Below are 25,227 nucleotides of genomic sequence, written 5' to 3'. Positions count from 1 at the left end.
CCATGGGTACAAGCTGCACACTCTTGCTAAACTTCAACACCTTTGGAAAAGATGTCTTTTCCAAACCAGGGTGGGCTCAGTTTGGTGTCATTTATTTGGATATAATCTCTTGGCACCGTCCCCTGAACGTGACGTACTGAAAATGAGGTGTCTTCTCATGCTACTGAGGGATACAAAAGTGAGAACAAAAAGAAGCCACATCATGGTACCACGTGTGCCACAAGAGGTAAAAGTCATCTTCCTCATTTATCTTCCGGTTTCTAAACAGAGATTGTTTTTTAATCTACTATTTGAATAGTTGATCTTGTGAGGAAAAAAAAAAAAGCTCTATAGTAGCTAACTATGATTGAAGGAAAGGAAAAACTTACACATACATACACAAAGACAAGAAACGTGTCAACACCACTTTACCACTTTTGTATTTTATTGTGGAACTGAGTTTGTTTCCTTTACATCAAATATCCTCAATGGAAGAGGGGATATTGCACACAAATATCATAAAAGCACTACATATTACTTTCACTGGAAACTAATTTTCTACATTAGATATGACTGGATAGAATAGAAGTGATGCAGGATTATAAGACATAATACCATACACAGCTGCAGACTGACACAAACACCATTCAGAACAAGAGAGAGGAGGTGTGTGAGGTGCTTCTCAGCCAGCAACAAGACTGTATCTTTCCTTAGTCTGGAAGATAATGGCTGCATGCAAATGTGTGAAAGCATATTTCTGGTTTTGTCTTTTGCAGTGGTGATTACAGCCCAGTCTTGAAGAGGTAGCTCCTGCCATCTGGAGCTCCTAGCTAGTCTAGTGTGGAGAAGCTGCTTTTGTAAATTAATTTTTTTTCCTTTCCTTTTTTTATTTTTTTTTCCCCTTCTTTCAATATTTTAATGCCATTGTTGTATTTTATTTACTTAACTTTTTTTTTTTTTAGATGTTTTTGTAAAGTCACAACAAACAGATTTTTTTTTCCTTTTTTTTTTTTTTTGGTTAATTTTAAATAGCAAACATTTTTAAACCAGGTGAGTAATATAATTGGATTCTAAGAAATGCTTATCCCTAGTTGCTTTTTAGTGTTTGTTTTAATTATTAAGTGAAAAGATGAAAGCTTACAGTTTCTGGCAAGTGTAAACATTATACTTTTTGCTTTTCTAATAAATCCAGACCAACAAAATTACTATTTCTCTCAAAACACCATTACTGAGCAAGAACCTCTGGCGACAGATGAACAAGGAGAAGCGTATGACAGAAATGTCCCAAATACACCGTAAGCACTCTTTGGAGCTGACTTGCTTGTGGTGGGAGGGATTGAAAATTCATTTAACAAATTGTTTAAATCTTAGTAAATAAGTACCAGAACTATCCTAAAATGTATTAGCTATCATAGACAAGTAAAAAACCCTAACTTTCATGTACATAGTTATCTCCATTCACCACGTGTGAAGTAAGTGGGGGAAAAAAAAAAAGTGATGTCTATGAAAGATGGGGTGAAAGTAGAAGTCATGAAGTCAGGCCCACCACAGGACTTTGAAAAGGCATGCAAGACAGGCCCTGTCCAAGTTTAGGAGCAAAGTGGGATGTCCAAAGTCAATTTTTCACTGAATTATATGAAGCAGTATAAGCATAAAGATCATGACTGGGGATGCTGTTATGGGTAATAACATCACTTATTTGGAGTGTCTTTACACTCAGATATTGAACCTTTATAATTAATCAATAACAAACCATGCTTCTAGAAATCTATGCTGATCAACAGCACTCATCACTAATGTACATGGTACATTTTGTTGACTGTTACACTAAACTAATTGTGTAGTACTAGGACTAGCACACTTAGATTAGTTCCACAGGCAGGAAAGACATGAAGGGCAAGAGGAGCTAATGGAGGAGTTCATCGCTGTGTTGCACCCATGTGCCATTGCCATTTGAAACAGAGTGGATGGAAAAGGCATTACAATACCTCAGAATAGCCATACTGGGGTTTTAATGTTCTTATATCAGGAAAAAAAAAAAAAAAAGAAGAAAGAAAGAAAGAAAGAAAGAGAAAGAAAGAAAGAATGTACGTTTTAAGATCAGGTGTAACAGTCTAATTATTATTTTAAAAGTAAAATGGATGCTTGAGCCATCAAAAATTTGCTTGGGGAGACTTAAGGCGTGATTCCAATATCATTTACAGTAGAACCAAATGACTGTAACTTCCATGACTGTAGTGAAACTGCTCCTGGTTCACAGGACTAAGTGGCGTACATGAGATTAATCTCAGGACCACTGCTGTACTTAAAACAGATTTTCTACCAAAGCAGAGATTTTGTCAGATGTTGTCAGAAAAACTTTTCCCACCCACTCAAAAAGTTTGAAATCTGACCCACGTAAGAAAGTAGACAAAGCAGAAAGAACTGTAGAATTAGTACAACTATTCTGCCAAACATTTTGCCTATTACTTTGCAGATTATGTGTTACAACAGCAACTTTAAGTGAATGGAGCCCAGCAAACATGCTTGTTTTCACAACACATTTCCATCTGCCTTTTGTGTCATAGTCATTCTAAGTCATTCTTAACAAATTAAAAGGTATAGCAATAAATAAAACAGCATTGCTAGAGGTACCCCCCAAAAAAGACACGAAAAATAACTCAAACCCCCAACAACTGACAAACAGTAATTCACAGCATTAAATGGGCCTCAGGAGCCCATATTTAAAGGACCCTAAAGCAGTATAAAAAAAAATCCTCATAAAAACTAGGAGTAAAAAGATACACATATTCAACAGAAATGCCCTAACAATGTAAAATGGAAATAAATAAAATGAGGTCATAGTTCACTACATTGTGAAACTTAATACCAGCCATAATGGTGAATCCTACAGCCCAGAACATATCTCCATTCTGGAGGCCTTTACACCTTCTTTAAATTCAGATTTGCAAATCTTCTACAATGTAACTGCTGTTTTTTTGTTGATGTTTTGATTCTTTTTTCTTTTTTTTTTAAACTGGGGTAAAACTTCTGAGACTGAAAAATCCAAACTGTCTTAAGACACAGAACAGTGATGCTGTTCCACTGCAAGCAGTCTAGAGAAGGAAAGGAAAGAGAAGAGGAACAAGGCAAGGACAGGAAGAGTAAAAGAACAGTAAAAGGCAAAGAAAGGGGATGGGGAAGAAAGGAAAAAGAGAAAAGGGGGAAAGGGGAAAGGGGAAGGGAAGGGATATATTTTATCTTATTGCTTATTCTATCTTTTTTTCAAGATCTTGTGTGGGTTGAGAAAGTAGGTTACACCCCTGTAAGTATTAGGCAATCAGCTTTTCAAGTCCCATTTTCTGTCATCATTAATAGGTTAATTTTGCCACCAGGGTGCCCTTCCACACACCCTCATCCCCAAAAAAGTATTGGCAGTTGACTATTTTTGATAAATTTTACCTCAATATCCATTCTCACTAGAACCTTAAACAACATTATTCATTTATCTTACAAAAATGCTAAAAAAATTGCCTTCACCTGAAAAATTTTTCATTGCATTTTCCTGTAAATGAAAAATTTTGTTAAAAATTCATTTATTAAAAGTTCACACAGCACTAAAAAAAAGTTTCTGTACATTTGTTCCCATATCCACTCTTAAATTAAACAAATAAAATAAGGTATGACAAAGGAAGGCTGAATACTGTACAGGCTCACAGGTAACCTTTTTCATCATTCTGAACGTTTCACTCAGTTTCGTAACTCTGATACTGGACACCAATCCAATCTTGCTTCCACAGCACAAAAGAAGCATTCAGGAAAATGCTCATCTTGCCCTGTTGAGCTGTCCAGGTGCATCAATGGAGCGTTCACGTAACTAACATACGGAATTCGTAGCACCAAGCCATTTGACCAGTCAGGTTTCTAGTACCACACATGCACACTCATGCTTCTTTACTGGTGTAACTATGATCCTACACAGATGTTTTAGAAATTTGCTGTCTCAACGTTAAAAAATAAGTGCATCAAGTTTCTTTGTACATTCAAGTCACTTTCTAAGGCAATTTGTCTACTGTATGTACTCCCGACCGCTTTGGTATTTTGCTTCAGTTAACTGACAGTGGACATGGGTGTTCAAGCACGTGGACTGGTCAATTCTGGCTGGACTGAGTGGACTTCCACTTGGGGGCATGCCTTAGACCAACAATTCTGCATGTTGAAAGAAAGGTTTTGGACTTCTAGATGGGGTGCAGACTACATGCGTGTTTGGCCTGTGATTGTTATGGTATGTCAGTATGCAGAGTTCAAATTAAAGTGGAAAACTGCTGATGAGAGTTTAGGTTGTACGGCCCTTCCTAGCCACGTTCTATTAGTATTTATTTTCTAGCTAACTTAATTCTGTTAAAAAAGTATCCCCTTTAAGATAGCTCAGATTGAGACAAATTCAAAACTTTATTTTCATGTGAGAGCATAAGCAGACTGCAGTAAGCAATACATCTATTGCCATGAGACTAATGCAGATTTAATTATTTATTACTCTCTCCTCCTACCCCTCCCTCACTTTTTCTCTTTGTATTTCTTTAGAGGGCAAATGCCTCGACCTGAAAGAAGTCAGTTAGGGTTGCTAGTGCATGGTTTCCAAACGCTCAGCAGAGATGAGACTGGATCTGTATTTTCCAGTAGTCTGAACCCTACTGTGGGAGTATTGTTACTTCCCTTAGTAATCAGCAAAGACTTAGTGACTTGCATCACCGTGACAAGTATAGCATTTGGCAGGTATATAGTTCAGCAGTTGAAATAGATGGGTTGGATTTTTAGAAAAGGTATTTTCAAACTGAAGAATTTCTGGAGACAGTGTTTCATCTTGTGATGCACGGTCTTGTTCTTACAGCTCAATCTTGCATGCAGGAAAAGATTCATCTTGCATAACAACAGTGCTGCTGCTTGCCAAAACCATGATGTTGAGGTCCTGCTGTTTCTCGTGGGTCTCTTGGTACCATTCCCTCATCACTTCTGAGTCATGGGTTGGGATTAAGGTAACCTGCAATGCAAAACATGAGAAGTCCTGAGGAATGGACAGCAGAAACAGCAGAAAAGGAAAAGACCTTTGTAACAAGCCCCAGACAACAAGTATGTTTCTCTTACAGAAAGAGTGAGTCTTCCTGTAATAAATACTTGAATAAATGGGTGGATAAAAGGAAATAATTAAACATACAGATAAGGTAAAATGACTGCAAAGAAATAGCTTATCAAAATTAAAGCCTGGATTTGTAAGGTGCTGAGATACAGCTTTCCAGAGAAGCAGCAGTCTGATCTGCACTCTTATGGCCAAATATTTGGTACCTTTACTGATCATGATGGGAAGGCATGTTATCTATGATCACCATGAAACATTCACCATTTCTTTCTTTCTTCGTACAAAATACAGTTTCCAAACTTGGATTGTACATGGCGTAGTAACAAGAAGAAACAGACAAATGGCCCTGTAGGCCAGCTCTCAGCTATTTTTTGCACCAAGAGCCAGACAGAAGGGCCAGAAATGGGGAAGTGCCTGAGTGCAGTGCAGCTCTGTGCTTCACTCAGGTGTCCTCACACATCATCAGTGAAACAAGGTGTCCATCCTGGGGAGCCCATTTCCCAGCAGCCACCATACATTCCAGAGGTGCTCTAGCTTACCATAGTTACTTCCCAGAAACTTTCCAGTTTCCAGGTAGAGATACTAGTGAAGAGCCTACCTGCATGTTACTCTCCCATTGTGCCTTGCCCTCCAGCAGGGAGTCCAGAACAGCCCTGCTTGGCTCCTCAGCTGCAGCATCATTCCCGCTCACCACATAGTATGATGACCGGACCCTCTTGAAAAACTCAACGTCAACATTCTTGCTGTTGCTGTGGTTGGGAATGTACACCAGATCCAAATACACTGGAGGTCCTGGAGGCACTGCTGTAGATTTTGCCACCTTAATATTTCCAGGTCCTTAGAAATCAAACAACAGATGAATATATCAGAGACTGGTTAAAAATATGCCTTGATTAATTAATCATAACCACTGATGTAAAAGGCATCCAGTAACAGTATTACCCTCCTGTATCTAAACTACATGTTCCAGTTTTGTTGTGTGCCAGTTACAATTGTAATGAGGGGAGAAACCTGAATAACTGTAGCAAAAAAACCCCACTACCACATAAACAAAGAATGTCTGAACCTTTCTCAGTAATATCCTCCTATTATCCAACAATTACTATGCAAGGCTATGCAAGTACCATGTAACCTGTAAATGGTGGGGTTTGTTTCCAGGTTAAGAAATACAGCTCTTCAAAAGCACAGCTATAATACCTAGGGTCGCACAGGGATCCATGTGGATATGAAGCAGTCCCTGAGATTTCTGGTATCAGCATATAGGAAGACACAGTAGCAGCTGACATGCTCAAGACTGCCTTACAGCATCAGGTAGCTACTACACATGAGCAGATAGGCAGTCAAGTTGGAATGTGAGAGGACAGAGACATTTGTAAAGCAATAAATTCAGGGAACCGAGAATATGTGTTTGTTTGCCTGCTGGATCCTTATCTGCATACACAAATTAGCCACTTATCACAGAAAGTAGAGGGCAGCGTGTTTTTTTCTGCTGTACATAGCATAGAACTTGTTCTAAGGGCTTCAATGAAAAGGAATTTCAAAGTTTAAGCACTCACATTAAAAACACCACCCCAAAAGGTGGCATTGCTACACACTAACTCATGAAAATCAAGGCAATTTTATCCAGATGATCAGCAGCTATGTTCTGTTAGCCTTCTCATGTTGTTACATGAAACTTGGTAAACAGTTATCTGATCTGATTTATGGTTACATACTATAAAGGCAGCTAAATCCATTACAGTCGAAACATATCTGCTAACAGAGGCATGTAAATGATGGTGTCAGAAAGGAAGGTGGATCACATGAAATGGGAAAATTGAAGACAGTTGAGTGCTGATTTCTTTGTACCAAACAAATTGTACCAAACTTTCTTGTAAAAAAAACTTTCAACAACAGCAAGACCAAAATATCCCCAAAACACTCCAACAAGATCTGCCAGGAACAAGAGATTAGCACAACACCTCCTTCAGTGATCTAATTCATGTTTTAGTACTACTTAGGATACGCAACAGCCATTCAACATGACATTAATGTTCTGTATGTTTAGTCATCACTGACTTGCCCAAGACTCTAACTGGGTTATGCGATATACACGCTTAGCTCACCGCAAGTGTTCTTACTACTGCTACAATGTTTTAAAATACTCCATTTAAAATTAATCCAGAAAAAGCAGTAAGAGCATCTAATGGCTGATAGTACCTTTGCCTCCCACAATATTAAATTCTACTGATTTATGTTAAGAGAACTATACCTACTATACCTTCGAATAATGAATAAACTGGTTCACTTTGCTGCTGATTTCACTTCACCTACAACAGCAGCACTTCACATTCTATCAGCTGGTTAACAATGTAGGCATCTGTATCAATGTCTTTATATTTTGTGTACTCTCAGCAAACCAACATACCCAATTTCTCAGGTTCCTGAAGTTAAATTAGTAAATTTCATGCATTAAATGGGCCCTTCACAAGCTGAATTTGTGTTTGTAAATTGGACTTTGGGGGATTTGGTGCAAACTACATTCTCATGTCATATAAAATCAAACTGACTTCACTGCAACAGCTACGAAAATCTTAACATTAGGGAATTGCTATCTGTCTTTACCTGTGGTAGCAGTCTTTGCTGACTTGGATGTGGTATTTGCTGCATTCTTGGTGTCTTTATCTTTTTCTTCCATTCGAGACTTTGCTTCTGGAGAAGAGAGATTTTTGGTTGCCTTCTCCACAGACTCCTTCTTTTTTGGAGAAGCTGTTTTGGAAATTTTGTCTAAAGATTCTTTTATGGCTGGCTTTGGTGAAGCCACTTGTTTTGATTTGCCGTCACTCTTTTTAACAGGAGAAGATGACTTGGTCTTAGTACCCTGCTTTTTTGTCTTTGTCTTTTCTTTGAGGTCCTTCTTCAAAGGTTTACCTAAATTCTGATCAACGGGTAGAGCCTCAGGATCCACCATGGAAACATCAGGGTGCCTTGGGGAAGGGCTGCGATCCTGCATCGGGACAGGTGGTGGGTCAATGCTTTTGTACGTAATGGTCTTGTCAGTTGGAATGGTTTCTGACTCATCTTCTGAGTCAATGTTAGCATCTGCAGTGATGGAAGGACATTCCTCAGTCTCCGGGGGAACATCTGAATCAGTCTGAGATGGAGCAGACTCGCTCACAGAAGTGGGAGGGGTTTCATCACACTGCCGTCCTTGCTGCTTTCCCCCAGAGGGCGGCTGAGCTCCCCCAGACTGAGTTAATGGCTTCTCTTGATCTTGAGACTGTTCTTCATTTGCGAACCACTCAAGGGGGTTCGGGTTGATAAATGAGGGTGAAAGTTCAGTTTTGGGATGTTTGTATTCACAAGAGGACACCAGGCATAAGTCAACATCTTGACGAGATTCCGCTAATGATTTTCCTGGAGTGAAATGTGCACTCGCTTCATAGGAATAGCTAACAGCTTCTGGTGATCTAGTGCCTCTCATGGCTGTCTCAAATGAGTAATCTGTAGCTTCAGGTGAAATGGAGGCTTTCCTAGTTGTCTCACAGGAATAAGCCATGGCCTCTGGTGATCTGGTAGTTCTCCCAGCTGCCTCATAGGGGTAGCTAATGTCTTCCGGTGACTTAGAGGCTTTTCCTGTTGTCTCATAGGAGTAATCCATAGTATCAGGTGATCTGGTAGTTTTCCTGATGTTCTCATAGGAATACTCTGTGGCCTCAGGTGATTTTGTGGTTTTCCCTGTTGTCTCATAGGAATAATCTGTGGCCTCAGGTGACCTGGTGGTTTTCCCAGTCATCTCATAGGAATAATCTGTGGCCTCAGGTGAGCTGGTGGTTTTCCCAGTCATCTCATAGGAATAATCTGTGGCTTCAGATGACTTCATGTTTTTTGCAATTATCTCATAAGAATAATTTGTTTCCTTAGGTGACCTAGTAGATTCCTTGGTTGTCTCATAGGAATAATCTGTGGCCTGAGGTGACCTAGTAGATTTTCCAAATGGTTCACAAGAATAGCTAACATCCTCTGGTGACCTAGTAGTTTTCTCTGTGGCCTCGTAAGAATAATTCAGTTCTTCTGGAGATCTGCTACTTTTGTCTGAATCCTCTTTTTCTGGGCTGAATAAAGGTTCTGGACTGTGCTTTGTTAGGGTTTCCTGGTAACCAAATGCTTTGACAGAAGACACTTGCAGTGACAATGAAGGTGTGTAACTAGCTGACACTGCTTCTGTGATTGCAGGAGGTGAATCTGGAAAACCAGGGGAGTACAGAGGAGAAGATTCCCTTGGAGTTAATGGAGATAGGTCAGACTTTGGTGACAGCTTTTCTCCTAGGCTCTGCACCTTTTCTGAGGTAAAATGTAGTGACATATCTCTGGGTGGAGCAGCACCTGAAAAAGTTTCCTCTGGCAGTGGTGAAGTTACCTGGGAAGGTGTATGAGCTGATGAAGTTGAGGATGAAGCTTCAATTTGAGAAACTGAAATAATTTCTGAAATATCTTTTTCTTGAGAGTAAGAGGACTGCTCCACAGGGGAAATCTTCCGTGCAAAAGTAGGCTCCTGTATATCTGAAGGGCTATAATCTACTTCTGTTGGCCCATTTTCAGATATATGGAGTACACTAGAGCCTAATGTTGGATATTCTGGAGATTGCCTACTAAAGTCCATTGCTAAAGACTGCTCAGGGGACTCCTGACCAAACTCCACTGACATAGTTGACTGCTCAGGAGATCTGTAATCACGCACTGGTGTTCTTGATTTTGCAGTTTTAGGTGAGAAATCTGGTGGAGAAATTGACATGGGCCTTGGGCACTCTTCTTTAGATGGAGACATCTCTGTCTCCTGAAAAGTTGTTGGTGTTTGTACAACTGACACTGAAAGGGAATCATCAACTTCAGTAGAGTGGGGAGATCCAACCTCAGCGTGCAAAGAAGGAGATACATCATCAGTAGTTGGTTCTGGAAATGAACTAGTTGCAACAGATGCTGTAGAGACAGAAGCTACTCCTTCTATATGGGAATAGGTGTCTTCTGCTACAACCTCATCAACAGGAGTTGCAGACTTGTCAGAAACAGTGCCTTCAGAAATTGACATTTTGGTATCTTCTTTTAAGGAACCAAACTGACTGGTATCTATTTGAGTAGGTGAGAGATCACCTGCTAACTTGCGCTCATCCAAGACCAGTGAAGACTGGGAGCTGCTGGGTTCTGTATCTTCCATTTTCCTTTCCAGGCTGAAGCTTTCCTTAATTGCCATGAACTCCATGCTTTTTTCATCTTGTTTTTCTTGGAAAAGGCCAACAGAGCTGGCTTCAGAGGATGGGCTCATCTGCACAGGTGATTTTTCTTTTTCAGGTTTCTCCTCAGAAGGACTTCTGTCATCTCTGTTGTGAAACTTTAGATCAGCACTCAAAAATGTACCATAAGGTGTCTCTGAACCTATCAGTGGTGGACTTCGTAGAGGTGAGAGAACCTTTTCGATAGGAGATTCTGAATCTGGCACAGGCTCATCCATAGGGCTTATTCTGGGTTTTGCAGACTCATCTTTGACTTCACTGAATTCAAAGCTAACAGGAGCTTCTGTTGACTTTTCACTGGTTTCGGAGGGAAGCTGACTGGACTTCTCATCAGTGGGAGACTGATAATAAGGTGTGTGGCCAGCACTACCAGCAGCAGACTGTGATGGAGATGCTACTTCTAATGTTTTATCTTCAGGGCTTGCACAGTGCTCTTCAGCAACTTCTTGAGGTACATCAGGCAATGCAGTAACGGAGACAGGCTCAGACGAGACCTTGATCTCATTGGGAGTGAGTGAAAAGTTCACACTACGTTCATTCAGTGGTGTTTTGGCAACAGGTGATGGAGGGGACAGACTCTCAGCTGGACTCTTGACTGCACTATGTTTTCCATCACCTTCTTGATATGGTTCTTTGATTTCTAACTTGGCAGTGCCTTGCATTTCACTTTCTTTTTGGCGATATGCATCTTGGAATGCAGACTTGCAGAATTTGTCTTCTTCTAATGAAGATGGTGGTGAGATGGTGGAAGCTGAGGCATTATATTCTTTACCTTCTGTGGCCTCTGTTTTGGATCCTTCAGACAATCCATTAAAAGCATCTGGAAGTGGAGAGATTTTAGGTCGGCCAAACTCTTGGGAGTACAGTGATGTCTCATACTTGGTGATGTTCACATACTCCTGAGAAGGTGACTCACTTTCCTCATTGTTAGTTTCATCACTCATGACATCCCGGGGTGTCGACATTTCATCCATTGGAGTTGGTTCACTGGATATTTCGATGGTAGACTGTGTGTAACCTGAAGTAGCAGTGAATTCTTCAGGTTGATCTTCTCTATTTTCTTCATCGGAAACAGTGGCTTCACTTTCTGAACCACCAGGTAATATCTCATCATGGATGGAAGAGGCTGGCTCAACTGCTGGAGACTGAGGCTCTGAGTGTTTGGTTGGTGTAATTATGAGTAAGCCATATTTGTCTTCAGCTTCTCCGACTTCTGCAGCTTTGTCTACCACAGCCATCACATAATCTTCTTCAGCTTCTATTTTTTCAGTTTCCTCTTCATCTCTGATGTCTTCTGCTTTGTCTTCCTCATCTTCTTCAGTCTCCTCAGTTTCTGCTTTTTCTATCGCTTCTTCTCTGTCCTCCTCAGCCCGATCATCTGATGCTTCATAATCTGCCTTTTCAAGATACTTTTCATCTTTAATGTTAGCGTCTGCTTCAGACATGATTTCTTCTGAGCTCTCTTCAATTTTTCTTGGTTTCTCCAGATACGGTTTTGTAATGTCCAGTGGCGTCTTTTCCTCTTCATCTTCAAATTGTTCTTCAGCCTCTTCTGTTTCTGCCTTTTCCTCATAATCTCCTGTTTCAGATGATTCTTCCAAACCAGTTCCCTCGTCTTCAAACTTTTCATTATCATCAACCCTGTGCTTTTCCACAGGTTCCAATTCTTCAGGTGTCTGTTCACACTCACCCTCAGCCTCTGTAGTAGTTATGCCTTCATCAGAGGACTCAGCAGGTCCTTCATTATCTAATTTTTCTTTTTGTACTTCGAAGGTCTCCTTTTGTACTGTACTAGAGAGTTTCAGTTCATCCTCTGTAAGTGCGACTTGAGGTTTCATTTCTGTTACTATTTCTACTTCTTCGGCTTTTAATTCCTCAAAATCCTTTGTTAAGTCCTCTGGTGAAGACATAAGGGACCTCTCCGCTTCAAGTTCCTTTCCACTTGCTGCAATTTCTACAGTTGCCACAGCTGCGGCAGCAATTCCAGCTGCTGCAGCAGCTTGTGCTCCAGTGACTTTGATCTCCTTCTTCACGGTCTTAACTTTTCCTTTTTCCTTTGACTTTCCAGCAGGTACTGCTTCTTTTTTAGCCGGTTCCTCTTTCTTTTGTGATTTAGGTTTTGTGGCTGACTTTTTGGCTTCAGCAGAAGGAGTTGCTGTCTTCTTTGTTTCTTTAGGAACCTTTTTTATTTCCTTTTTTGCTTCCTTTTCTTCCTTCTTAATTTCCTTTTTCTCTTCTTTTTTAGCTTCTTTTTTAGCCTCCTTTGGTGGAGATTCTTTCTTTACTTCCTTCTTAGTTTCTTTCTTCTCTTCTTTTTTAACCTCTTTTTTAACCTCTTTCTTGACCTCTTCTTTTTTGGGTTTGTCCTCTTTTTTGATGGGTGTTTTCTCCTCTTTTTTAGAAACCTCTTTCTTTGGCTTTTCTTTGTCCTCTTTTTTTTCTTCAGGCTTTGCTTTGACTTCTTTTTTCACTGTCTTTTCCTTTGACACTTTTGGTTTTACATCTGTAGCTTGTTTTTCAGGAGTTTCAGATTTTACTAATTGTTCCTCTTTACTCGTTATGTCTTTCTCTACCATTGCAGTTTTAGTCTCCACTTTTGCTGGTTTCTCTTTTTTAAGTAAAACTTTCTCTTTGCTTTCCAACTTCTGAGCCTTTTCTGGCGCCAGACTAGGCTTCACAGGCTCTGGTGTTTCCTCTTTAGACTCTTTTCTGACAGGCTTGCTTGGTGGTGTCTTAGCAGCAGGCTTGAGATTCTCCTTGCTGTCTGTTCGTTGTTTCAGCTTTGTTTGTTTCACGGCTGGACTAGCAATATTCCCAGTTAGGTCTTTTTGTGTAACCAAAGGTTGTTTAAGGAAGTCTAAGTGTTTGAGTTTTTCAAGTCCTTCTAGAATATTATACTGAGTGCTGTTTCCAGGAAACAGAACTCGAATTATTTTTTCTGCAGGGTTAGCTGGATGCCACACAATGAGGGATGAGACAGAGGTGAAGTAGGATAACGGAATGTCTAGTTCCTGGCCATTTGGTAGCAGGAATTCAGCTTTATCTTTGTTAGTACCACTCCACTGCTGCATAAAATACTGCATCTCTTTGCTGTTTTTGACAGGATTAAGCACATACATCTCCAGTTTGCCAACTCCCATCTTCTGAAATAAAATGATGGGGTCAATCGTATTTCCTGTATTTCTGAAAAGAGGTTCTGGTTTCATAGACAATTTGTTTAAATATTGGAGAGTAAAACAAGCTTCCTCTACACTCCTTTTTATTCTAATGTTAGGATCCAGGTTCTTCAGGTTCTCAGGTACATTAAGGAACACAACTCCTAAATCAGGTGAGATCAGATTTTTCATCCAGTCGCTGTTGGTAGTAGACCCTTGAGACTGTTCCTCTTCTAGTTCAGCTATCTTTCGCTGAAGCATGCTATTGATTCCTGGCAGGTTATCATCTCCAATGTGAGTAAGCAGAATGGAATCTACCCTGTCTAAGTGCCGGATAAGCTTCCAGAAGCAAGACTTTCTTTCAGATCCTCCATTGATAAGCATGTTGAAGCCATTCACGGCAAACAATGCAGAGTCCCCCCTTCCTCCTGGGAAAATATAGCAGCAGGGTTTGGAGAGTTTCAAGAAGCCTCCTGAGGTTGGAGGTTCCAGAATGTCGAAAGGTGATGGTACTTCTACTGATTCTGACAGATACTCTGTGAATTCAGAGAGTCCTTCCATTTCAGGCAATATAGAAGCTGAGTTGAGTTTAATATTAATGAAGTCTTGAAGATTGTGTCTATCAAGGTTGGAATTTTTCCAGTCTCCTTCTTCAGGGCAGAAAAGAGTTAGGCTGGCTTTGTTGGCAGGGTGTGTGGTGCTCAATAATTCACCAATCTAGGGTTGTAAAACAAAAACACAGGAAGATGCATGTAAATTAATTTTTAAATGATGGTTAATGTCAGAACATAGTATTTCCTGATCAGAGAGATAAAACCCTTTTCATTTGCTTCAGAACTGGGGAGTACCTCAGTTTACTACTGTTTTTTTCTAAAGTACAAAGAAGGACTATGTTCCCGTTTCCTAGTGCCTAAAGAAAGACAGGCTTCTGCTACCCTCCTCCACCCATTATAGGAGGACGATACAAGCTTTTATATTGAGAGGGTATGAGGACTTATGAGGTTAACGCTACCAGAGCTGCCACTATCTCTGCACTCTCCCTGCTGTCCATCCAGAAAAGTCAGTAAAACACCTAAAGGACAAAACACATCCTCTTAATAGGCAGAGAGTAGCTGCAGCCTAGAGGAGCCCACCATTTTCTCAAGGGCAGCCACCTTCCTCATCCCTTCTCTGACGGAATATATTCCACCACACTGCAGTTCTTTCTGCAGGCTGGCTTCTGAGAGGCCATCATCACTCCCAGACCAGCATAACTGACAGCAGGTCAGCTTTGTAGAACACTAAGAAGTGAGTTACTGCTTCAGAAATGCAAACTGCTACAAGTTCTGTATTTCTGAGAGTATAAGATGCTGTGCTAAAGAAAGTGGAAGAAAATGAGTGTTAAAAATGCTCATTATGTTCACTTTAAACTCATGAACCCCAGAAGCTGAAATACCTAAAATCCTGATAGTCAAATACAGGCACAGAAAACAAGAGGTTTTATGCCATAGTATGAAGAGCTGTTGGTCTGTTTCGGTCTGAACTAAAAAACAGTATTTGATGGGCCCATTGCAGAAGGCAAACATGAGGAAGTATGACCTCACAGTTCCAGAGACGCAGTCATTTGAGGTGGGTTTTTTTTGTTTGTTTGCTTGTTTTTAAAATTACAATTAGGTTAGGAAGGATGTTGACTTGCTGGAACGAGTCCAGAGAAGAGCAACAAAGTTGGTGAGGGGTTTGGAACATAAGCCCTACAAGGAGAGGCTGAGGGAGCTGGGGTTGCTTAGCCTGGAGAAGAGGAGACTCAGGCGTGACCTTATTACTCTCTACAACTACCTGAAGGGAGGTTGTAGACAGACGGATGTTGGTCTCTTCTCCCAGGCAGCCAGTACCAGAACAAGAGGACACAGTCTCAGGCTGTGCCAGGGGAGGTTCAGCCTAGATGTTAGGAAAAAGTTCTATACAGAAAGAGTGATTGCCCATTGGAATGGGCTGCCTGGGGAGGTGGTGGAGTCGCCATCACTGGAGGTTTTCAGGAGGAGACTTGATGGGGTGCTTGGTGCCGTGGGTTAGTTGTTTGGGTGGTGTTGGATTGGTTGATGGGTTGGACGTGATGATCTTGAAGGTCTCTTCCAACCTGGTTTATTCTATTCTATTCTATTCTAACTGTAGCACATTTCTTGCTCTATTTGCTCTTAACAAAGAGACCACCAAATTATGTACACTTTTTCTTTAAAGAAGTAATTCAGACATAAGATGTCAGTCCAAAAGATGTCAGCACAGCATCATGAAAGATACCACAACCTCCTCTGCAAAGACTCAATGGTCAGTTCAAGCTGTAAGACCAGTTTCCATAGAGATGATATAGGTTATGATACAGTTAAACAACTTGAAAATCTTGGACCATAAACTCAAACAGCAGAAAAAATTTATATCTATCTTTTATCTATCTATCTATCTATCTATCTATCTATCTATCTATCTATCTATTTAAAGCTGTCTGATTACACTAGCTGTCCCTTTGGGTCTCCAAGTGTCTCTGTCTCACCTCCTTTCTTTGTGTAAGGTAATTTATTTTCAGCATTTACCAAAAATGAAACTCAACAAAGATACAGCGGTTGTTATACAGATAAAAGAAATCCAACCCAAATAAAGCAGAAAATAATTATTTTCTATCTTCCTTTTCACCCCCTTTATTATCCAAACAACTTGACAGGAGTATAAATAAATCTCACTCATATGTCAGACGTGGCTTTCTCTGAAAAGCAGCAAAGGAGAAAACAAAGCAAAACTAAATAAAAGGAGGAAAGGCTAAAAAGACTGAAAGGTAAGGAAAATAAGAGAACTATTCTTGTTGTTTATTGCAGAAATAAAAAAATAAATAGGGCAGCAGAGAAAACTGCTCTGTAATGGATTTAGCATCTCAAGTCTACTCCTTATGCTGTCTCTGATCAAGACTGAAAACACATTGTTAAGGAGAGACAAAAGTAGTAAGGATCACATCCTCTGGATGAATAAATCCAAATCTGTTGCACACGTAAGGAGGTAACTTGAGTACTGACTGTTTCTCATGTAGGGCAAATTTTCTGGATAGATAGAAAATAATTATGATAATACACTATGAGTTAATGAATATACTAGGCCAAAGGTTGTGTTTATTCCTCTCTAGTTCATCACAGTATCGCCAAGGTTGGAAGAGACCTCGAGGATCAATAGTTCATATTATATTGTATTTGGATTTCTGCTTTGTACTTCTGAATTTTGACTTTCTTTACTCCTAAAAGTTGACATGCATAATGCAGACAGTGTTAAGCCACTGACAGAGCAAACCAGTGAAAAGCTAGAGAAAAATTATTCCAGACATAGGTTGTATTTGTTAGGAATATCAAGTTCAGGAATGCCCCAGAAAAGACCTCAATGGATTTGCACGTCAGATGGTGACATCAAAGATATTGACAGTTCGACTGCTTATGCTCTTTGATAATACAGAGATGTAACCACTCTTTCTCCTCCCTGGATTCAAAGTCACTCAGGGAGCAAAAAATGAGTATCTTTGCACCTGGCTGTCTTTTCAAGCCCTGAGAGACATGTGTTGAAGAATTCTCGAGCTTTAAAGGTGTCACGGGTGATGGAGGCAAACAACAAGCTGGCTGCTCAGAGTAAAGCCAAGATTGTTTGCTACTCTGGACTACAGCTGTAAAAGGAAGTTTCCCTCTGCTGTTTTTGCAGAGGCAGTGGAATGGAACATTTTCAGTATTCCGACAATGCAGAAGCTGAAAGCACCACTTTTAGGCACAACATGTGCCTCATGCTAGTGATGGATTTCTGAATTAGACTATGCAAGTATCCCCTAAAGGGCATCTACTTATTCAGAAACAAATTCCTTGGCCTTCAAAGTGTCTCATAAACAGACTGCAGTATGGCAAATGTGATCTTCAGTAAAATCTTGTAGAGGCGGTGAGAACCCAGGGCTTCAGAGGCAACAAGCTGGGAGCCAGCATTTTCAAAGATCAGTGCTGGCTGGCTGGCCAGCTTACAGCCATCTGCAGAGAAGAGCCAAGTGAGCCTTACTCATAGCCCATGGGATTACGTCCTGCACAGCCACCACTGTGGCATGTTTCAGAGAGTAGAAATCCAGATCTTCCCCAATCCTACAAACATATGCTGAATAGAGAGGCTTTTAGAATAGGATCAGATAGATACAATAAGATCATGCTGGAGTTCATGAAAACTTTGCTGAACTTTCAAATCTCACTTCACTGACATGCTCCTAACTAATATTGGTTACTACCAATAGGGATCCAGACATATTGTTTATTTGAATCTGTACTTTACACAACAGCCAAATTAAGTGTGACAGCTTGTTTACTATGGGTTCCATCCCTATGGCAGCTTTCAGACACACTACATTAAACTAGACAGCAAAACACCAAGTCATGAAACAAATGGCATTAAACACCAGGATACTTTATACTTATCTTTTGGTATGCAAAAATCACAAGACTTAAAATTTCAATGGCCAAATTTTAAGCACTGCTATAAAGAAGCCAAGCAAATAGATGGCACAAAAAACCTACAGCTATTCCAAGAGACAGCCTCTGTCTTATTTAATGTAACCTATTAGCTGGCTGCCACCAGGCAAGAATCTGATGTCAAAATCAATTTGACTACTTGGTATATGCACCTTAGATAAACAACATGTATATTTTAAACACAGCTCTACCTTCTCCACTGTTAAAGGGCTCCTTGATTTTCTGTTTCTGGAAGTTATAATTTAATTCCTGAAATTAAAATGTAATTATTTTGCTAATCAATTTACATTATGTCTAAAGTAAATTAAATAAATGTCTTGAAACTAATCTAAAGTGAAGAATAAAAAGCATCAGCATTAGGCCACTTAACACAGGGGACTGTTTTCACTCTTCTAGTAACCTTTGCCATTAAGTAACAATGTAAGGAAGACACTTTTCTGAACGCACCTCTTGATCTGTGAAGATCTCAATGAAGTTCTGGAAGGAGAAGGACCCTGACTGAAGAATGAGTTCTCCTGTGTTTTCAAAGCACTGTCCAGTTAGTACAAGGAGCTTGTGTCTTGCAGCATCTGTGATCATTAAGCGCACCTAGAATGAAGGACAGAAATACATCAATAATGGGAGTTACCATGTGTTTCTGTGTCCTGTTGAGGATATACAGTGTATCTCTCCTAATTTAAAACATCTTGCATCAGTCTCCCAGGACTGTGGAAACATTAAGTTACAATGCTGTTTGCAAAAGACAATGAAAAAGGCACAAAAGGGAAAAAAAGGAGGAACAGGAAGTGATTAGAGGGAAGGTCTAATGAATAAACCAAACTAATGACATGGAAAAAAGATCAAGGAGCAAAAGAGAATAAAATCTGAATGAAAGAAAAATGCTTTCAATAAACAAACAGATGTCATGTATAACTCTTTGTGAATTTTAATAGCACTCTATCAGAACAACCCTGGTAAACTGTCCCATGTACTATTCAGGGTCAACTGCATGTATCAGACTTAGTTTTTGGAAGGCTGCTCTTTTAGTACAGCATTAATTGCGACTCAGTTGCAAAAAGACCACTGAAGAGCAACAGCCAGAAATCACAGAGAAATGTTATATTTAGACCACCATTCTCTTGTAACCCAAATAATCTAGAAAGTGAAGGGACAATTCTGCTTCACTGTAATCATAAACTTGAATTTTGAGGACTCAGATGGAGTCACATGCACTAATTACATCACACTAGGTCAGTAAGCATGAACACTTTTAAAAGTGTGCCAATCCAAGACAGTTTTCAATATTACAAGTAGTAAATTAAGTAGATGTCTAATAGCACAAATAACCTTGATATTGAGAAGTAACTCCTCTGTACTTTGTAATAACTCTTAACTACTTTAAAGAAGATGCTTGTTACTTTATTGACTCTCACTATAGCTACTAACAATTTCTTTATCTGCCCAGGTGAGATACTCACTTGTGTGCTAAAGGAAATCTCTATATATAGAACACTTCTGTTGGCAGAATTCAACTAAAATTTAAGAATAGAACAACCAAAATCTATGTAAGATTCTGTACTATTGAGTAGTTTTTTTGCAATGCTTCAAAATTCTTATCCAACACCAAAAAATTCTATTCAGCCTCCAGCAAGATGTGAGTTTCAAGAGCACAAATTCTGTTTAAGGAGGAATTAAATTAAACCAGAACAGCCAGAATAGGCCTCAGCCTGTGACACCATGCTAGAATGAGGCTATCCACATAGTAAACTAAATGAGCAGAGTCCATCTAGAACAGCTCCACATGATACTGATTTCAAGTTCCATAATCACCTTAGCTCTCCTAGCAAGCCACTCTTTCAACCTTTTGTATTGATTGCTTAGCAATCAGTTCTTCTAAATAATTCCAGCTCACACCAGGAAGGCTGAGCCACAAAGGCTCCATCTGAATCTCTGGTGAACAACTTGTGTTTTCAGCACAAGTAGAAAAGAGGCACAAAGGTATGTATCTGAAAGAAGTTCCCAACTCCACCACATTTTCATTGTTATTTTACTACCCACCACAGCAAGTGACCCTGATGTTGCACAGAAAGTTCCCTTTAATTAAATGCAGGACTAATGCTGGTCTGTCACTAACTGTACCGAGTAATTACAAATTATGCAATATCTTTGCAGGATTGAGTGTATCTATTTCTATTTCAGACAAAATTTTAGGTGAATGCAGCCTGTTGTCTGATGTATGTTGCTCCTTCAATTTATTTTATTAATTGATAATGAAATACATCCTGCAGAGCTAGCAAACCAAGGTCCAAAAAGTAAATAAATGCTTGCAGATTACTGAGCACGACGTATGATACGCATGGAAGACCTTCAAGAGACACATAAATTCCTTGTTTTGGTATGATCAAGGCTTCCTAAAGGACCACTAGAAATTAATATCCTGATTTCAACACCACTCCATTTCAGAAGAAATACTGCAAGGTGTTGATTCTGTTCAGATGTTTGAAGGAAGTGAACAGCAGGAGATAGATTCAGTCAAAATGGAGATGAAGATGCACTGTGAACTGAGAGTGGAGGATAAGGAGATCAGAGGTTTCCCATATGTGTGGTACAGTTGCAGAAGTGTTAGAGTAACGGAGTGGGGTCTTAAGAAGGAAGTAATTGTTCATTGGGGTTTCAGAAACTTGTTTTCTTTGGGAAAATATGTTCTCACTCCCTTTGGGCCTCTCTCTTCTGAGAGGTATTTTGGTATTTGACAGAACAGGACAGAAGTTTTGAGCAGAACCATGCTCAGACTACCAACCATACAGCTATTACCAGCCAGAGTGGCAGGAATTTCTTTTAGGAGAATTTTCCTTTGACTTTCCTGAATGGATTGATTCAAGTTCCTCTTTTAGTGAAGTCAGAGCTCTATGGAATATCGCTATCTCCCCAGATGCAAGCCAGAATATGATATATGAAACAAAGTTTTCTGTTTGCCATAATGGCCAAGGCATATCTATTCCAACCTCTGATTTAATTCTCCTGCTTCTCAGTGCCTTTTTCTGGCTTGTGTCCAGTCAGACTATTGCTTAGCCAGCCAAGGTAAATCTCAGCTTGTAACTTCTGGCTGTGACAAGTTTGGCAGGATGAAAAGTGAAGAAAAGATTGCCTCCCACAGTCTAGTGAAAGGAAATTAACAGTAACTTAGCCAAACATATTCTAGAGCCCAAGGAGAAAAGCCAAGGTTCAGAAGTCATTAATGGACCTCAGATTGTGTTCTTCCATGTGGTCATTCATCAAAGCTATGATGAACTACAGTGACAGAAACAACATTTCCCTACTTTTGGCAATTCCCTTGGCTCTTCCTCCTCTCCATACACGTTTCATAGATTTTTACTCCAAATTGAGTGTATTAAGCGTGGCTACCCAGCTGACTGCCTTGCTTTTTACCAAGTACTTCTAACACCTCCTAAGAGATTCCCATTTATAGCTTTTTTAGTGAATAAATTGCTATTAACTAAGGTAATTGACTTATTTATACTTCTGCAACATCAGAGATTTCATTTGTTTTGGAGTCCTTCCTCCTGTTTGTGTTTAATATCGCTTCAGGTTGGTAACAAAATAGACTACTCACTATGTACTACAAGCAGAGCTACTTCATTTCCCAGCAGAAATGCTCCTATGTCACAGTTTAGCAAAGCAATTATCCCTATTCTTTCAATCTTCAGTCTCACTACCTAAATTTGTCAATTTTGTCTTTGACCTACATGCTCAGTTCTTTGCTCTAGCGACGTTGTGAGAAATTGGCAGTCATCTTCCAGGACACTCTCCCAAGTCCATTGATCATGTCACATGCTTTTGGAAAGACCAATAGAGCAATCTAGATTCACCCCCACAAAGCTGGTAATTCTTCTCAAAGACTAAATTTGTTTCAGGGCAGCTTCTCTTACTTTTTTAATGTATGAAATAGACATCCAGAGCTACCAAGAAATGGAGGAGCAGAAGAAATGCAGATGCAGTTTTATCACAGCTACTTCTACTTCAACAAGAAAGGAATTTCATGCATTACGAGAAAAGGAATGCAGGCATCAGAGGTGTATTTCTGTCCTATCCTCTGATGTTTTGTCAGGAGTCTGGGAAACCAGGGAGACAATTAAAGGATGGCTGATGTTTTTCCTGGTATTTGTTCCCAGCGTGTCCTTTCAGTTGCCATTAGGACCTGCTCTTAGTCTGCTAATGCTCTGAAAGAAAATATTGTGGTTTGTGAGTCACTAAGATGGAAGGCAGTAATTGATGTTTGAGAAATCACCTCAACTGCATCTGGTTCACTGCTCTTATCCTGTCCATTTAATTGATCTTTTATGATACACCCAATGAAGTTTTTCTGACTTACCTCAGTACTAACTGCTTCATCTGAGGGGTTAATCAGGACTACAGTTTCTAAGACATCACTTCTGTGGTGAAGAATCTTCTGACCTTCAAGACACAGAGGAAAAAAAAGAAAAGAAATTAAAGTCAGCTAGCATGGTTTAAAACAGCACTTTTCATAAGCTTGTTTATGCTCCACCATATGACAGCTCTCTGGTCACCCAGAGCAGCCATGCAGTGGCCACAGCAACTGCTGTGCTGCTCATCTCTTCAGAAACACTCCTGGCATGTGATTCTGTGGGAAAGAAATACTGCACTGGAAAATTCAAGGTGATGAAAATGAACTGGCAGCAGCTTTAGTTCCTGTCCCTCCTCCCTGGCTGAAGGAGTCCTTATAATTTACCTTGATCCACAGAGCTGGTACAAAACAGGGACTGGAGTAACTGTCCCCAAGCTGAGCATCTGGCTCTGTATTTTTGTGGATGTGTCTACACTACAGATACAGCTGAGATTACACAGTCCTGTACCAAGCCCAGGTGGTTTTAAATGGGCTTTTCCAGGAACTATTAGGAACTTAGCTGCAGCAGCAGGAAAGTCTGTGTGAGCTGCAGCTGTCCCCTGCAAGAAGCAAAGTGAACACTTGGGCTGTATGCTATCACTGCCCGTTTTGGCTAATAAGCACAATTTGTGAGACAAGAAAAGGACCTCAGGGGTGTACCCACTACCCACCATCACCAGCATCATCCCACATGGCATCATGTACCACGGAAGTGCTCCAAGTCAAGCAGTGACCCACACAGACCCTAGGTCCCTGGTTGCACCAGTCATTAGGTAAAAACCCTATCAAAACACCCCTTTCAGCCTTCTGCTAATAATAACATTGGGACACTGATAAATTCCCTATGGAGATGGTCAGACACTTGCTGCACTGCCCTGTTTCATCTTCCTCCTGCTTACAAAAATGGTAGCAAGCAATGTCAGGCAACAAGAGCAAACGGGTGTATAAATAACAGCTACTCCGAGCAAGCCCAGAGCTGCTTCACAGCCCACTGGCTCTCATCCTTAGTCTGTCTCTGTATTTAAAAGTGATATTCATCTGACTGGGAGTGGATGCCAGAAAAACACAACAGGACTCTTGACATTTTTTTTTCCCTTATGTTAATTGGATGGTTCTTATCAGGGTCTCTTTCTGTGAGAACTGTATTGAGATTAATTAGCAGCTGTATTGTCATTCAGAAATCCAGACTGGTAATTAGTCAAAAAAAAAAAAACCCACCAAAACAGAAGAGCTGTCCCTTCCAAGCAAACTCCTCAGAGCAGTATTAATCACTTAAAATAATTAATTGTGCTTAAAAGGAAGTATAAGTGGCACAGAATAAGTCAGCTATTTGCTAACTTAGAAAAATTCCCCTTTAAAAAGACAGAAATTAGCAAAGCTGTGAATGGCTGGACTGGTAGGAGCTCCACATTCCTAAGTGGACCCAGCAGGGTGTGGGCAGCCTGGGACGGCCGGCAGCCAACCTTTCCCACACTGCCCTGGCCCTTCCCTGGGCAGCATCCCTGTAGTGGCCTGCACCTGTTATGCCCTCCTGCAATGCCCTCCTTCTATCCCACTGATTGTGCAACGTGGTGCGTCTTTTGCTGTTGCTTTTGGAAAGATCTGTGTTTGCAAGCTTAAGAGTTTGCATGAATGATACAAAAGAATGAAGAGAAAAAAATGACACAAAGCAAAATACAAGATAGGGTTGTTCACTCCTGTACATGGCAGTGCCTAGAGACATGTGGATAACAACACAATTTATTTGAAGAAACCTGTTTTTCTTAACAGATATTCTTTTGGCTACACTGCCTTAAAACAAGGAGACAGCCTGTGTGTTATGAAAGAGAAGGAGAGCAGGTCTCCCTCTGCAGCATCCAGTTCTGGCATTACCCTTGTAACTCAGTTTATTTTTATAGCTCTGCTTCGTGGCCTACCAGGATTGCATATATAAGGCTACATTCAATAAAACATCCAGATGGCTCTGTTAATCCTTCAGGAGATATTCTGCACCTGATATTTCAGTTATTCTGCAGATTTCCCTCAAATTGAGAGATCAGGCATAGTTTACTGAATATAGTCCTTACTGTTGCTAAGGAAACAAAAGGAACCATCATCTTTTAGCTGACACAGCCATTTCTCTCTAACAGTTAGTGATATATAGTGCACACCTTGCTTCAGGCCAGACTAAGCCTCATATGTGATTAGACATTAACACATTAAACATAGAAAAGAAATGCAGGTAGAAAAGAAATGCAGTTAGCCACATGCAAACTTAGACAAAGATGCACCTGACTCAAAGCATCCACTTTGGACTTCACTGAACCTCCTCCAAGAAGTTTTATTTGTGTAGTTGGGAGGGATTTGTCCTGAAGAGTCATAACTCCTGCTGACCAGCACTGGTAATTGTTACTTAGATCCTAAGCCTCCATGGGCCAGAAACTCAGCCCCAGTGGTTTTATGGCTTCATGCACTCAAGACTGATTTCCACAGGCAAGCATAGAGGTTTGCACCTCATACACAATGGTTGTATGGAGCTGCATACATGACGGACTTCCTCTTTGACTCCTCATCATTCACAGGTGCAACTGCTTATCATAAATGGTGGGAACCCAAAACTGGCAGGGTGAGAGTCACTAGGAGGGCCCACACCACTTGCAGATCTTGGAAAGTTTCTGTCTACTTGCTGGTATCAATAACATGATCCTGTGCCACTGCTTAAAGGGAAAAATGAGTATTTTGGGAAACCAGCTACTTATTTTGGAAGGGCAACACAAGCTTGATTCACTAAGAGGCTCAGCTGGAATGCAGGAAAGTCTCCCACGGAAAGAGT

At 40.3% G+C, this 25,227-nt stretch overlaps 1 protein-coding gene across 1 annotated transcript in view; it reads right to left on the bottom strand.

The window, feature by feature from the left end:
• Nucleotides 1–4,699: 4,699 nt before the first annotated feature.
• MAP1B (microtubule associated protein 1B) overlaps nt 4,700–25,227 on the bottom strand; it is a 77,564-nt gene continuing 57,036 nt past the window's right edge. The window contains exons 3-7 of the mRNA XM_054178102.1: nt 22,383–22,465; nt 18,479–18,619; nt 7,700–14,237; nt 5,694–5,932; nt 4,700–4,999 (exon numbers count right to left, since the gene is read on the bottom strand). Coding sequence (XP_054034077.1) covers nt 4,844–4,999; nt 5,694–5,932; nt 7,700–14,237; nt 18,479–18,619; nt 22,383–22,465 — 7,157 coding nt within the window. The 3' untranslated portion in view covers nt 4,700–4,843. The remainder of the gene's footprint in view (nt 5,000–5,693; nt 5,933–7,699; nt 14,238–18,478; nt 18,620–22,382; nt 22,466–25,227) is intronic.

This window comes from Dryobates pubescens, chromosome Z (genome assembly GCF_014839835.1).
Source record: "Dryobates pubescens isolate bDryPub1 chromosome Z, bDryPub1.pri, whole genome shotgun sequence".
In the NCBI taxonomy this organism is placed as follows: domain Eukaryota; kingdom Metazoa; phylum Chordata; class Aves; order Piciformes; family Picidae; genus Dryobates; species Dryobates pubescens.
Note: the sequence above shows the minus strand (reverse complement) of the source record. Positions and strands in the feature narration are given on the sequence as shown.